The following is a 13,291-nucleotide window of genomic DNA, read 5'->3' as shown; positions in this document are numbered from 1 at the left end:
GAGGACCCATCTCCGGGATGGTTCTTCCACCTGGCTTTTGGTAGGAGGCCTCAGTTCCTCATTAGCTGTGGGCAGGAGGCCTCATTCTTCATCATGGGGACCTCCACACAGGCTGCTTGAGTATCCTCATGCCATGGCCACTGGCTCCTCCAGACAAGTGTCCTGGACGCAAAGCAGAAGCGGCAGTGTCTTTCATGGTCTAACCTCAGGAGTCACACTCTGCCGTTTCTGCAGTATCCTTGGTGACATAGATAAGCTCTAATATGGACTGAATTGTGTCCCCTCAAAATTCCTATGTTAAAGCCCTAAGCACGGTACCACAGAATGTGCCTGTAAGAGGTAAATAAATTAAGATTAGAGCATTAGGGTGGGCCCTAGTCTGATATGGCTGGTGTCCTTATAAGAAGAGAAACACCAGGGATGCCCACACACAGCGAAGAGGCCATGTGAAGACACAGCAAGAAGGCGGCCATCTGCAAGCCAAGGAGAGAGACCTCAGGAGCCAACCCTGCCGACACCTCCATCTTAGACTTCCAGCCTCCAGAACTGTGAGAAAAGAAATTTTTTATGTTTAAGCTGCTCGGTCTATGGTGTTTTGTGATGGCCGCCAAGCCAACTGATACAAAGTCCATCCAGGATTGGAGAAGACAATACAAGGGTGTGAATACCGGGAAACAGGAAGCCCTGGGCCATCTTGGAGACTGGTTACCACTCAGTGGAAGGCACCCGTCCTGAGTGCGTGCTCCTGAGTCCCGACAGTTGTGTACACCTGTGAGACCCAAATTCCTATCAAGATATGGAACATTGCCATCACCCCAGAGAGGTCCCTCATGTCCCTTCCTGGTCAATTCCCAGCCCCCAGGGGCAGTCACTCTGCCGAGTTCTTTTTCTGCCACGGCTGAGATATCCCTGTTCTGGAATCTCAAATAAACAGAATCATGTGGTCTGTGTTCTTTCCTGAAAGGCTGTTCTCACTCAGCATGATATTTCTGAGATTCATCCATTTCGTTATGTGTATCACGAGTTTGTTCCTTTTTATTGTTGAGAAATTCTGTTGTATGAACACATATACAGGTTTTTTATCCATTCTTTTCTTGTTGGACACGTGAGCTGTTTCTTTTTTTCCTTTCTTTTCTCTTTTTTACGCAGCCATTTTAATTTTTCCACTGTACCCAGTGGATCTTGCCACCTATTTCTCAGGGCCAGGTGGAACTTGGGACCCTCTGAGGGCTGTACATTCTCCCTGGGAGTTGCAAGAGGAGTCGTCCGGCCCGGAGGTCCTCGGGTCTCCCTGGGCCTCATCACCACGGCCTCCCACCTGGGTCTCATCTGTCTCCACAGTTTCTCCCTCACTCCCTGGTGCTCACCTGTCCTCAGAAGTGTGCTCATCTTCCTGTTGGGGAGTCCCCTGATGTCAGAGAAGGGCTCTCCTCTTCTGGGGTGGGGTCGGGGGCGGGCAGTCCCCTGATGTCAGGCTCTGGGCCTCTCTGCTCCATGCTTTGGAGTAAGCTCTATGCTCCAGCCCTCCAGGCTGGCTCTTGATAGAAAACGCCTATTTTTGAGGGTTCTGAGAAAATCCGTTCCTCTCTCAACACAGCTGGGCTCTTCAAATAACCTTGTTTTGCTCTTAGACCCCTGCCTTGCTTTAGATTTGAAAAAATCTGTTTGAAAACCCAACGCTAAGGACTTATTTGCTGAGGTCAGAGTTTCTCCATCTCGGCACTACATTACAGGCCCGGGTCATTTTTTGTTGTGGGATCCGTCCTGTACGTTGAGGGTGCTTGGCAGCATCCCCGGCCTCTGCCCACTAGATGCCGGTACTTAATGCCCCCTCAATTGTGATACACAAAAATGTGTCCAGACATCGCTAAATGTCCGCTGGGGGCAACATCGCCCTGCTAGAGTTAGTGTCCACCCTTCTCCTTCCACAGGCAATGAGACCTCAGCTCCAAGGATGAACCCTAATGGCATGAGCTCCTGGGAGGTGGGAGAGGACGAATTACTGAGAAGAGAAAATATATGGGGCGATTTTTAAAAATATTATCCTGATTTATATATATTTCTTCACAATAATGGGATAAATTGAACCTAACATCAGTAACCTGCTTTTTAAAATTCAATAATCTATCATGAACGTCTTCCTGCTTCAATAAATTTACTGCATAACGGTTAAGAGCACAGGCTCCGAATCAGACAACCCTGGGTTCAAACCTTGACTCTACCGCTTACCAGCTGTGTGACCTTCAGCAAGTGGCTTGACATCTCTGTGCCTCAGATCCCTCATTTATAAAATGGAAATAGTGATAATAAGATCTGTCTCATGGGTTGTTATGAAGATGAAATAGGATCCTGCATGTAGGTACTGAGCACAGCACCTGATGGATACTGAACACGCAATAAATATTGAATTTTAAAAATTAAATTGCTATCCACCCACGATTGTTATTTAAGCTGTATTTACAACTTACGACATGTAGAAATCCAGTCCACATCCTAAAGACACAGTTCAGGTACCCACACGCTCTCCCTAGTGAGGCCTGGTCACTAGCTGATAAGTAACAGGACAGCCAGACGGTTGTTAAAACACTGACGTCACTTCCCTGCCATTTGACAAACAGCTGCTGCTCGGAACGTCTTCACGTGCCTCTGTCCCCACTGCTGCTGTCTGCTGCCCCCGCCTTCCTGGCCCTCCCTGGGGGTCCCCCGCCGGGACCTCCAAATGATCCAGCAGCTGGAGGCTTTGAACTGAGTTAAGCCACTTTGGTCATCCTGGCTGTAGCCAGTACACGCGTTTGGGGCGGATGAGGGTACCAGCTGCCCCTCCTGCCTGGGGAGAAGGAAAGCGGGTCTCAGATCCAATTCTGCCCCCACACAGACTGTAGTAAACACACCTTCAGCAGCAAAGGGACCCCAAACTGTCCTTCAGCCTGTGCTGCAGGTTTGATGAAGTCCAGGCTCTCTCTGTGCTCAGAGGGCTCTGCCATCGCCTGGCCGAGAAGGGCCACTCAAGGAGCCATGACAGGGTCACAGGGGCATCTGGAGTTATCCCTAGAGATGGCATCCGATGGCAGAGAGCTAACCCGAGACTGGACACCGGCCTAGTTAGGGTCAGACTTGGGGCCCTCCCTGGGCACGCAGGCCAGGGTGGGGCCTCCAGCACGTCAGCCGCCCCCGGGCCACACCTCCCTCCATTTGACGATCGGGAGCCCCTTTCTAAGGTTCAGCATACCAGGTAACAGGCCACCTTTTCTCCCAATAAAAACCCATTCTTGGCCTTCAGTTTGCCGATTAGGAAAACCTCAGGTGTCGCAGCTCCTCTGGACTGTGGCCTGTCTGAGGTGATGCAGCCCGGCCACACCAGGCGTGGGGACCCCGGATTAGGGCAACTGACTGCCCCTAGGTTGGCAGTTAAATGACCTGCACACACAGAGCATCAAACAGCACCAGAGTAGACTGAATACTTAAAAATGAGCCCCGGGCTGTGTGACAACCCTTAATGCACCCCAGGGGCCTCCAGAATTCGACTGGACGTTCAAGTCAAATCCTGCCCCACAAAAGGTTTTTTAGAAAAAAATCTCACTTCTCCTCTTTTCCTTTTATGAAAAGAAGAAAACAGTTATAGATGTTGACAGGCAGGAGGTATTAGGTTAAGAAGAGGGGAAACAAAAGGGAGAATCTTCTAGATCTGTGCTCGCTGATTCAGTGGCTGCCAGCCACAGATGCCTGCTGGGCACCTGAAATGAGGAAGTACATGCTCAGTGTTAATTAATTTACATTTTTAAACTCGATTTTGAAATTGATATCAAATTGAAACTTCAATTTGACGCTTGTTTCAGTAACTGGAAGATTTTGAGCACGAGGGGACGGTCACTGTGGCTGAAGGGTGTGCTCCTGGGGGAAGGTGGCTCGAGACCGTGTGAAAAGAGCAATGAGAAGTGACAGCCAGTGTCAGCAGGGAGGGTGCATGACCTGAGGTCTGGCCACACCAGGCGGTGTTTGACTGGGTGCGTTTGCCAACACAGGCAAAGCCACTCGGGCAGAACTCAGAGGATTTTGTTCATTTCATCTTGGGAAGAGTTTCATTCGATCGGTTTGTTTTATTCCCTATGAGGAATGGATAAGAAGCCAATCTTAAAAAGATAAAATGATAAAAAGCCCAAGATCAAAAAGCGGGATCAGGGCCTTCCTGTGATCGCAGCCCATTCTGGAGTGTAGACAGCAGGTGCGCTTGGCCCTTCAGGCCATGTCCCATCGTCCAGCGTGCAGGCCATGCTTTCCCCAGCCACCGTGGGCCATCGGCAGTGTCCACAGGTGACGCTGGGGCCCACAAACACGTTTGAGACCTGGGAGAAAAATCATTGGCTCTGAAATGCATAAATGGAAAATGCAGAATCGAAATGAATAAATGATTGAATAAATGCTCACGGATGTGACAGTGTGTACTTAATTCATTGTTAATGTTGACACTCATTACTGTTTCATTACCTCGGAAGACAATTGGTTCAGTTTCTCACTGCACAAGAAGAGAAGAATGCACAATGATTGCCCGCAAATCATAGACAGTTGGAAATTTAAATATGCCTCTCAGAGCCAAGGGATCTCAAAAGCAGAGTTACAGAAATCCTTTCAAAAATTTCTATGCCACAAAAAAATGTATTCATTGATGTGAGTCAGTTGTGATATGTTTGATATGATATTGAGTGGGACGCCCAAACATAACAATGCCAGCACCCCTGAAAGTCATAAACAGCCCTTGTAATATTGGGGGTAAATAGGGAAAAAATCAGGAAAACCTAAATGCCTAGTTACTAGTAACTAGTTACTAGTTACCCCCAACTGGGTCCTAGTTACATATGTTTGGGCAAACTTGTGCAGTGGACTCTGGTGCTACCAGTAAAAAGAACACAGTGTAGCTACAAATGCTGACATGGGAAGATGTTTTTAATATCTTGTGAGGTGCAAAAGCAAACTGGAGAAAGATCTCTTTAATAGAAATCCACTTTGTGTTTTAAAGGTGTAATTGCAATAAAAATAGCTAGCATTTAGTGCTAGATGCTCTATATCAGGGGTCAGCAGACTTCTTCTGTAAAGAGCCAGATGGTAAATATTATAGGCTCTGTGGGCCATATGGTCTCTGTTGCAACTATGTCTCGAGTCTGCTTTTATGGCTGGAAGCTGCCATAGACAATATGTAAATGAATGACTGTGTCTGTGTTCCAATAAAACTTTATTTACAAAAACAGGCAGAGGGCCTTATTCATCCCTAGGGTCGTAGTTTGCCAACTGCTGCTCTCCATCATTATTTCATCACTTCCTCAAATAGCCCTTTATAGCAGAGACTGTTAGTGTCGCTAAGTTATATATGTGGAAACTAAGCCTTAGAGAGAGGAAATGACCTGCCCAGGGTCATTGGCTCTCACGTGGCATAGGAAAAAGTCTAGAAAGAGACACATCAAAGTGAATCAGCTCGGTTAGCACTGGGGAAAGGAGTGAGGCAGCTCTTTCTAATACTTCTGTAATGCCTTCATTGCTGTTCAGTGAACATATACACCCCTTTGTGATGTTTTCATTGCATAAGATGTAAATCTCAGGGGGAAATGAATGTGAAGGTTAATCTGAAAATATTGAGGACCTTAGGGAAACTCACGCTCTCTCTGTGCTCTCTTATCTTGTGCGTTAGTGTGGACCAACGCCGTGGAACTGTCAGAACCATCCGTGGCTGAGGGAATTTCCGGGGCAGGACCCTCCCGGGAGATTTACATGGACCAGGACCTGGCCCAGGAGGATAAGGTGCGGGGTGTCGGGGGGAGGAGAGAGGTACAGCAGCTAGCAGGACCATCGAGGCATTGCCGCCCCTGCTGCATGTTCTCTGTGGCTGGAAGTGCCTTTTCACTACTTCCGGGAAACCACCTCTTACTCCCAGGACATTCAACCAAAAGTTTGGTAACTGCTCATTTTATCCCGAAGAACAACATCTACAACCACACAAAGTATTGAGCACCCACTATGTGCTGGATCATGTCCTGTACACTTGGCATTCCATTGTCTTGTTAATCCTCACTGTATTCAAAATAGATTTTATCACTCTCACTTTACAGATGGGGCAACTGGAGCTCAGAGAGAGTAAGTAACTTGCCCAAGGTTGCACAGCGTGAGGGGCAGAGTTGGGATTCAAACCTAGATCTGGTTAACTTCGAAGCTGGTACCTCTAATTCGAAGCTGGTACCTCTAATTCCCACACAGTAACCACTTGATCAACCACGAGTGACGGCACAGTGGTGGGGAAAACATTTCCTAGCAGAAAGAAGTGAGCACTGAAGTTAGACAAAATTGAGTGAAGAAAGAGAGAGACTTGTTTAAGAACCAGAGAGGTTTAGGGAGTGAAACAGGAACAGGAGCCAGAACAGGTGAATTCAGGCGATCTGGGCAGGGACCAGGTTGGATTCCTCCCCACTTAGACACAACCTAAAAATTAGCCTAAAAGAAGCATCCAACGTATCTTGCTGTCCTTGAGGACCAGGGCCCGAGTCGGCAGCACTTCTTAGGGTCGGTGAGCATTGGACCCCCCTGGGGTTCTTGGCAGACCCAGGAATCTGCAACTTCAGGGTGCAGGTGGTTCCGACACAGGTGTCCCGGGGCCAGATCTGAGAAGCGTGGCAGTAAGGTGAGGCGCCAGGCGGGGATGCTGTGTCAGCCATCTGCTGCTGTGTAACGAGCCACCCCAAGACTTAGTGGCTTAAAGCAGCAGCTTCTTATTTCCCAGGATCTACGGGTTGACCTAGATGTTGGTGTCCCCCAGACTCACTCATGCTACTGCAGCCAGCTGGTGACTGGGAGGGGCGATGGTCTCATGTGACCTCATTCCTATGTCTGGGACCTCAGGCAGGAAGCCTGGAATGCTGGGCCTCAGCATGTGGATTTTCGTGCTGGGCCTCCTCACGGCACGGTGGTCTCAGGGTTCCCAGGGGGGCGGGACAGAAGCTGTACAGCCTCTTAAGAACTCGCCTGGAGGTTGCGACTTGCCCAGCATCACTTCTGCCACATTCTCTTGGTCAAAGCAAGTCACGGGTCCAGCCCCCAGTCAGGAGGTGGGGAAAATAGTCTTCACCACTTGGTGGCAGAAGCTGCAAAGTATTTGTAGCCATTTTTCAATCCACCTCAGTTGTTAAACTGGAGATATAAGGTAACCACATTTATAGTTCTTTCTATTTATGAGCCATTTATGTCCTGACTTGCCAGGACTCCTTCAAGTGCAAGTGACAATAAACAAATTAGCTTAAGCCAAAAAAAAAGCATTTATTGGCTCAACTTATTGGAAGATTTAAAGACCTGCTAGTTTCAGGCATGGCTCGATCCAGGAACTGAAAAGATGTCATCAGAACACTGCCGATCTCTCTCCTCTGTTTCCCTTGGAGCTTGGCTTTCTACAGCAGGCTGGCTTCATGTTTTGGAAAAGACAAACTCAAGCATACGAGCCTATGCATTTAAAATTCATGATCAAAAGGAAGCAAGACCATCTTCCTCTGTAATGCACCCATGAAATCTCTGAGAAAACTCTGATTGACCAACCTGCACATGCTGGTCACATCCACATGGGGAGGTGGGACAGGAAGGAGCAGGGTACATGGTTTTCGGTCCTACCAAGACCACATGGAAGGGGGAGCCCTCCTTCAAGGAAGGGCAGGGGGTCCTCACCAGAAAGTCAGAAACCACAGCTGCACACCTCACTCCACACACTTCTTTCTACTCCAGCACCCAGCACAGGGCCTGGCACAGAGTAGCTGCTCAATAAATGTTTATTGACTGAATAATTAATAAGCACCAGGCTGAGCATGGTGGCTTTGGGCCATTTAGAATTGGGTGCCACTGGCAAGCTGCCCAGGAGTACGGAATCTGTTGGATGCTGTCCCTTGAAATCTTCCCACAAGCATTCGAAGGACCCACAGAAAGACCCTGGCAGCAGTTGGCACTGCCAGACGGGCTTCTTCAGGACTCAAACGCTGTCCTTCCCCCGGTCAGGGAGCTGGAAGGTCAGGAGGCCAACTGGCCGGCTCCCAGGCAGTGAGCTTGCCTAGAAATTTCCCTTGACCTCCTTCCAGCCAGTGGAAACTGTGGGAAGAGCAGGATTCCCTGAAAAGTGGAAATTCTGGAGCTGCATCTGGAGAATTGTTTTTCGGTCTTTCTGACATTTTATTGATGACTTCTGGTGAGAAGTTTGGGGGATTTTTTTCCCTTTTTGGGGAAACCTAACAAATTCCTCAGCTGCAGAGCGTTTTCTTTTGGAGGGATAGAGGACTGGGCTAATTGCACCTGTGGGTAAAATCTGCCAGCAGCCTTTTCTCCGGCCCAGAGTTCACAGGAGCCCACACCATACGTCACCCTCCTGTCTCGAGTGCTTTCCACATCCAGTTACCTGGAACAAATTTTTATGTGAATAACCAAAAAAGGCAGGAAGTACCAGAAGAGTGGAAAGGGGAAAGAAACATTTCAGAATGTGCTAAATTTTTTCAGTTAAATAATAGCCCTCCTTATAGGCAGAATGTGGTCGCATAGAATGTCGTTTCCTCATTCCTTTCCTGGGCCCCTGTGTGCTAAGCTGAATGTTATAAATTAAAATAGTATACATAAACTCTCCAGCAACAGAATTTCCCAAGGGGGATGGTTGTTCTCAATATGGAAGTGTAATTTTCGGGGAAAGGAGAGTTTTGGTACTGTTATAGGAGTCTATGCACAAGCATATCATTTTAACCAAACTCCTATCTCCGAGAGGTTTTCCAAGTGAGGAAGACAGCCTTGAAAGTCTGCCCATCTCTCCCTGCCCACCATCACCTTCCCAAAAGAATTACACCGCATTTTCCTCCTTTTTTTGTGATGGGCTCAGCCTTGTACCCAGACCCACACCGAGTAAACTTCCCGTCTGGCCTCCACCCAGGACGAAATCATTCTGCTGCTGGGAAAAGAGGTCAGCCGTCTCTCGGATTGCGAGCTTCAATCCAAGTACAAAGACTCTGTGATTGCAAGCCTGCAGCACGAAGTGGCCAACCTGAGTCAGAAGCTGTCGGAGACGAGCACGTCCAGGCAGAGCGAGAGGATGATGTCGCAGAAGTTCCAGGTTCTGGATGAAGACATCGACTCCCAGCAGAGAGAGATCCAGAGCTTGAAAAGCCAGGTAGGACTCGGGGACAAGTCGGTGGGGGCCTTAGAGTCTCAACAAGGGGTGACAGCTCTCAGGTAGAGCCCGGGGAGCACAGAGGGAGCCGCCAGCTGGTTAGAATGGGGGTAGTCTTCATAGCATGCTGGATAAGAGCGCACTTCCCAGGAATGAGAGTTGTGGCAAGTTCCTAGCCTCGTAGAAACAGGAGCGACTTTCATTAAGCGCGGACCAGGTGCAGGCACTGGGGCATGCACTTTAGATGCATCAGCCTGTCTGAACCTCACAATCCTCTGACACGCCCCATTCTACCGATGAAGTGACTGAGGCAGGCTCAGAGACACCTGGGGACTAGTGATAGCTTGCACAGCAAGTCAGAGGTGGCCGTGCAATTTGGACTCAGGTCTGCCTCCCTGCACACCGCGAGCTCTCACCCCACTTCACATTTCCACCCAACTCTGCCACTTCGGTGACCTCCTGCACCCAGCCCCAGCCAGAAGGAGCTGTGGACAGCCCACTAGAGAGGGGAGAAGGAACCCCCAGTGTTCTGAACACTGAGGCCTTCACTGAACCCTGAAGGCAGCCGCGGGCCTGCTTATGAGGAATTTCATCCAACAAAGATTCTCCACCCATAATTTCTCGATTACCAGTCATGTTCCTTTCTTTTGAAACTAGATCCAGTTTTTTTAAAGAATGAATTTAAAATTGCCCATTGATCTTATACCTAAATTATATCTCAATAAAGTTGATAAAAAAAGAAATTGGCCACTGATGAATTTTGGCCTCAGTGCATAATGCTGCTTAAAACTGTAGTCGTGCTCGAGGCCTCGGTGCGCTGGTTCCCCATTCCCTGCCTCTCCTTCTGTAACCAATTCAAGGTGCACAGTCTCAGCCCTAGAAACGGTGGCCTAGAAAAGGACATAGATTGTGCGTGATGAACCTAGAAGATTCTACAAGGAGACTGTGAGCTCCGTAAGGGCAAAGACTGAGCCAAGTTACCTTCCAGAACTCTGATAGGACCGTGTCTGTTTGTTCATTCATTCATCCATCCATCCATCCATTCATTCATCCATCCATTCATTCATCCATCCATCCATCCATCCATCCATTCATCCATCCATCCATTCATTCATCCATCCATCCATCCATCCATCCATCCATCCCTCCCTCCATCCATTTATCCATCCATCCATTCATCCACCCATCTGTTTGTTCGTTCATTCAGATAAATACCTGTGGGGTGCCTGCCTTGTGCCACCCCCTCTTCCAAGCTCTGGGAATTCAGCAGACAACAAGGCAGACATGATCCTTCCCCTGGTTACGTTCCAATGAGGGAAACAGAATAAACAAGTAAACAAATATATGCTCTTATATTTAAACGAACAGATGACTGTGCCTCAGATCTGTTTTTGAAAAAACCATGAAAGTAGCAGGTCCTACAGGAAACACTACTGCAAAAAGCCACCTTAACGTGCAGCTGACTCATTGACGAACATCTTTTTCTTGTTCTGAACCCGATTTTGCCATTGGATGGAGAAATATCCCTTCCAGTTATTCTCCCATTTCAGAGCTTTCCTGAGCAAAAGTGACCTGTCTTATCTGGGTACGTGGACGAGGATGAATAATTCCCACATGTCTTTTTTTTTTTAGTTGAAATGTATTTGACATATAATATTATATGATTCTCATATATCTCTGAGTGTCAGCAGGTCACAGTTTGAGTGTTGTTTAAAGTGGCTAGTGATACCTGGAAACATGTTTTGGTTTTTTTAAGGAAGATTAGCCCTGAGCTAACATCTGCCAATCCTCCTCTTTTTTTGCTGAGGAAGACTGGCCCTGAGCTCACATCTGTGCCCATCGTCCTCTACTTTATACATGGGACGCCTACCACAGCATGGCATGCCAAGCGGTGCCATGTCCACACCCGGGATCCGAACTGGTGAATACCGGGCGGGCCGCCGAAGCCGAACATGCGCACTTAACTGCTGCACCACCGGGCCGGCCCCTGGAAACATGTTTTTTTTTTTTTACAAAGAAATTATCTAGAAATAATTCCACTGATTCGTCATCCTGTTGCCTCCTCCCACTTTTGATCTTCACTCATAACTGAAAGAGAATATTTTCTAACAAGGCATAGCTGAACCAAAGGCTGCAGTTGGTTTGAACCCCAATCGAGTTTCATCTGCTCACATTTTAGTTTCTTAAATATTCTATCGCCTGCAGAACATTCAGCCAGAAGTGTAAGCCATGTGGCAGGTTGATTACTTTGTATGATCTCCCGGTCCCCCTGAAAGTGTGTGCATCATGATTTGCTCTCAAGGGTCTTTGATCCGATACAGTATCTCTAGGAAATGCTTCGCTCCGTGCACGCTTGTGCATCTGTCGGAACAAGCGGCTTGTGCATCTGTCGGAACGAGCGGCCGCATTATTATCTGGAAGCCATCGCTCCTCTGTGCGGTTAACTCTCTTATGATTCCGTGCCCATTTTATGACGCAGTACAACAGACAGTAAACTTCCTGGGCTTTGTACCAATTGTAGACAATATGGATATTTGTTTTGGTAGTGAAAGAAATGAAGAGGTTTGACGACTATTTGGAGTTTCCCCACAATCCGAAATTGTACAACTCTAATGCTTGGATTGAAATATTTTATATCCGTCAGAAGCACTGGAGTCTGAGGGGCAGGAGCGTATATTTTCCCATCCCTTCTGGAAGTTTGTCTCTTTGTGTTGTGCCTCTGGTATCATGCAAATAAAAGTATTAAGCTGAGAAGAGCTAGAAACATTTTTTAAAAATTATTCCAAGTAGCTTTTATGGGAAAATTGCAGTTCCCTCACAGAGAAGAGTGAAAGAATTTTTTTCACTCAAGGTTTCCAAAGCACAAACATGCAGAAAGGATAGCCTTGAGGAAGGTGGGGGACAGAGTGACCCGTGTCCCCCCACCTTCTGGCATATACACCCTCCCCAAGGTCTCAGATGCCCCAGGGAAGAAGAAAGTGTAACCACCCCAAATGTCATAGAGTCTGAACCATGATGGTGCATGAAATGAGTCAGAAAACTTGTGAAACCTTGATGCTTCTGTCATTCTACCAGAGTAATAATGCCAGATTTGTGGGGGACAGACGCCAAGCGCAAAGACCATGAGCGCCATCTGGCGGCGAGGCCCCCTGCGCCCTCACTCACATGACCAGAGCACGCCCCCCCCAAGTCGTTTTTATGCCATGCCTACAACGTGCTGTGGCGGTTAACAGGGATTCCTGGATGTCCTCTTAATAACAGCTGCACCGGTGTTTACTGAGCCCAGACAAGGCTTACAAATGTACACAAAAATATTGCCAATCGGCCGTCCCAGAGACAAGCTGAAGCTAGAACGGCTGTGGGCAGACAGGTGCAGGACAGTCACAGCGAGCCTTGTACACCGTGTGCCGGGCACGATCCGAGTGCCTGTGCATACCCTAACGTATTCAAACGCTTTCACAGTCCTGCTGACTGGACCACCGTCACCTCGTTTACAGAATGAAAAAAATGAAACAGCACGTGGTGTCCTCCCCATGTTCACACAGCCGGGAAGCGCCTCAGTCCGGCTCCCGGCTCCATGCCACGCCTCCCAGCCTCCAGCTTCTAATGCTGGTTCCTGGAGCCATCTGGTGAGGCGGAAAGAACTGGAACCAGACACCTAAAGACCCCTAACTGGCCACGTGTCCCTGAGCAAGTGACCTCGCCTTTCTGAGCCTCAGTTTGCTCGCTTACAGAATGGGAACATTGATCAGACCATCAGCCTTCACTGTGCTGTGAGGAGCTGTTGAAGAAGCAGCCACTGAACTGGCTCTGTGAGCTCTCGAGTGTTCCATGAGATGTAAGCTGTTGCTTAGAGGGAGTTAATTTTATAACTTTGAACTTTGCTCTGCGTCCAGCCAGTGCTGGATGATGTGGAACCAAGAGCTGGTCTATTTATGGCTGAAAGTCCAAAAGTCCTAGGAAGGCACATTAAGGCACCAGACAGCCCCGGGGCAGCTGCGCCTGAGGCCCTGTGCGGACACAAAGATAAGGTTGGAGCTTTGATTCCCTGTGAAATGGCAGTCACTGAGTGGCAGGCTCTCTCCTGGCCCTTCCACTAGTCAAATCGAGAAAGCTTGTCCC

At 48.3% G+C, this 13,291-nt stretch overlaps 1 protein-coding gene across 23 annotated transcripts in view; it reads left to right on the top strand.

Annotated features, from left to right (window-relative positions):
• The window catches only part of FHAD1 (forkhead associated phosphopeptide binding domain 1), a 130,630-nt gene that overhangs the window by 44,767 nt on the left and 72,572 nt on the right, over positions 1-13,291 (top strand). For all 23 annotated transcript variants that reach the window (XR_011433105.1, XR_011433090.1, XR_011433103.1 and 20 more), the window contains 2 exons: positions 5,681-5,790; positions 8,933-9,169. Coding sequence is in view for 17 of the 23 variants with exons in the window: in XM_070252745.1 (XP_070108846.1) it covers positions 5,681-5,790; positions 8,933-9,169 (347 nt within the window). In the remaining 6 variants the exon portion in view is untranslated. The remainder of the gene's footprint in view (positions 1-5,680; positions 5,791-8,932; positions 9,170-13,291) is intronic.

Source organism: Equus caballus, chromosome 2 (assembly GCF_041296265.1).
Source record: "Equus caballus isolate H_3958 breed thoroughbred chromosome 2, TB-T2T, whole genome shotgun sequence".
In the NCBI taxonomy this organism is placed as follows: domain Eukaryota; kingdom Metazoa; phylum Chordata; class Mammalia; order Perissodactyla; family Equidae; genus Equus; species Equus caballus.
This window is presented reverse-complemented; position numbering and strand designations above follow the sequence as displayed.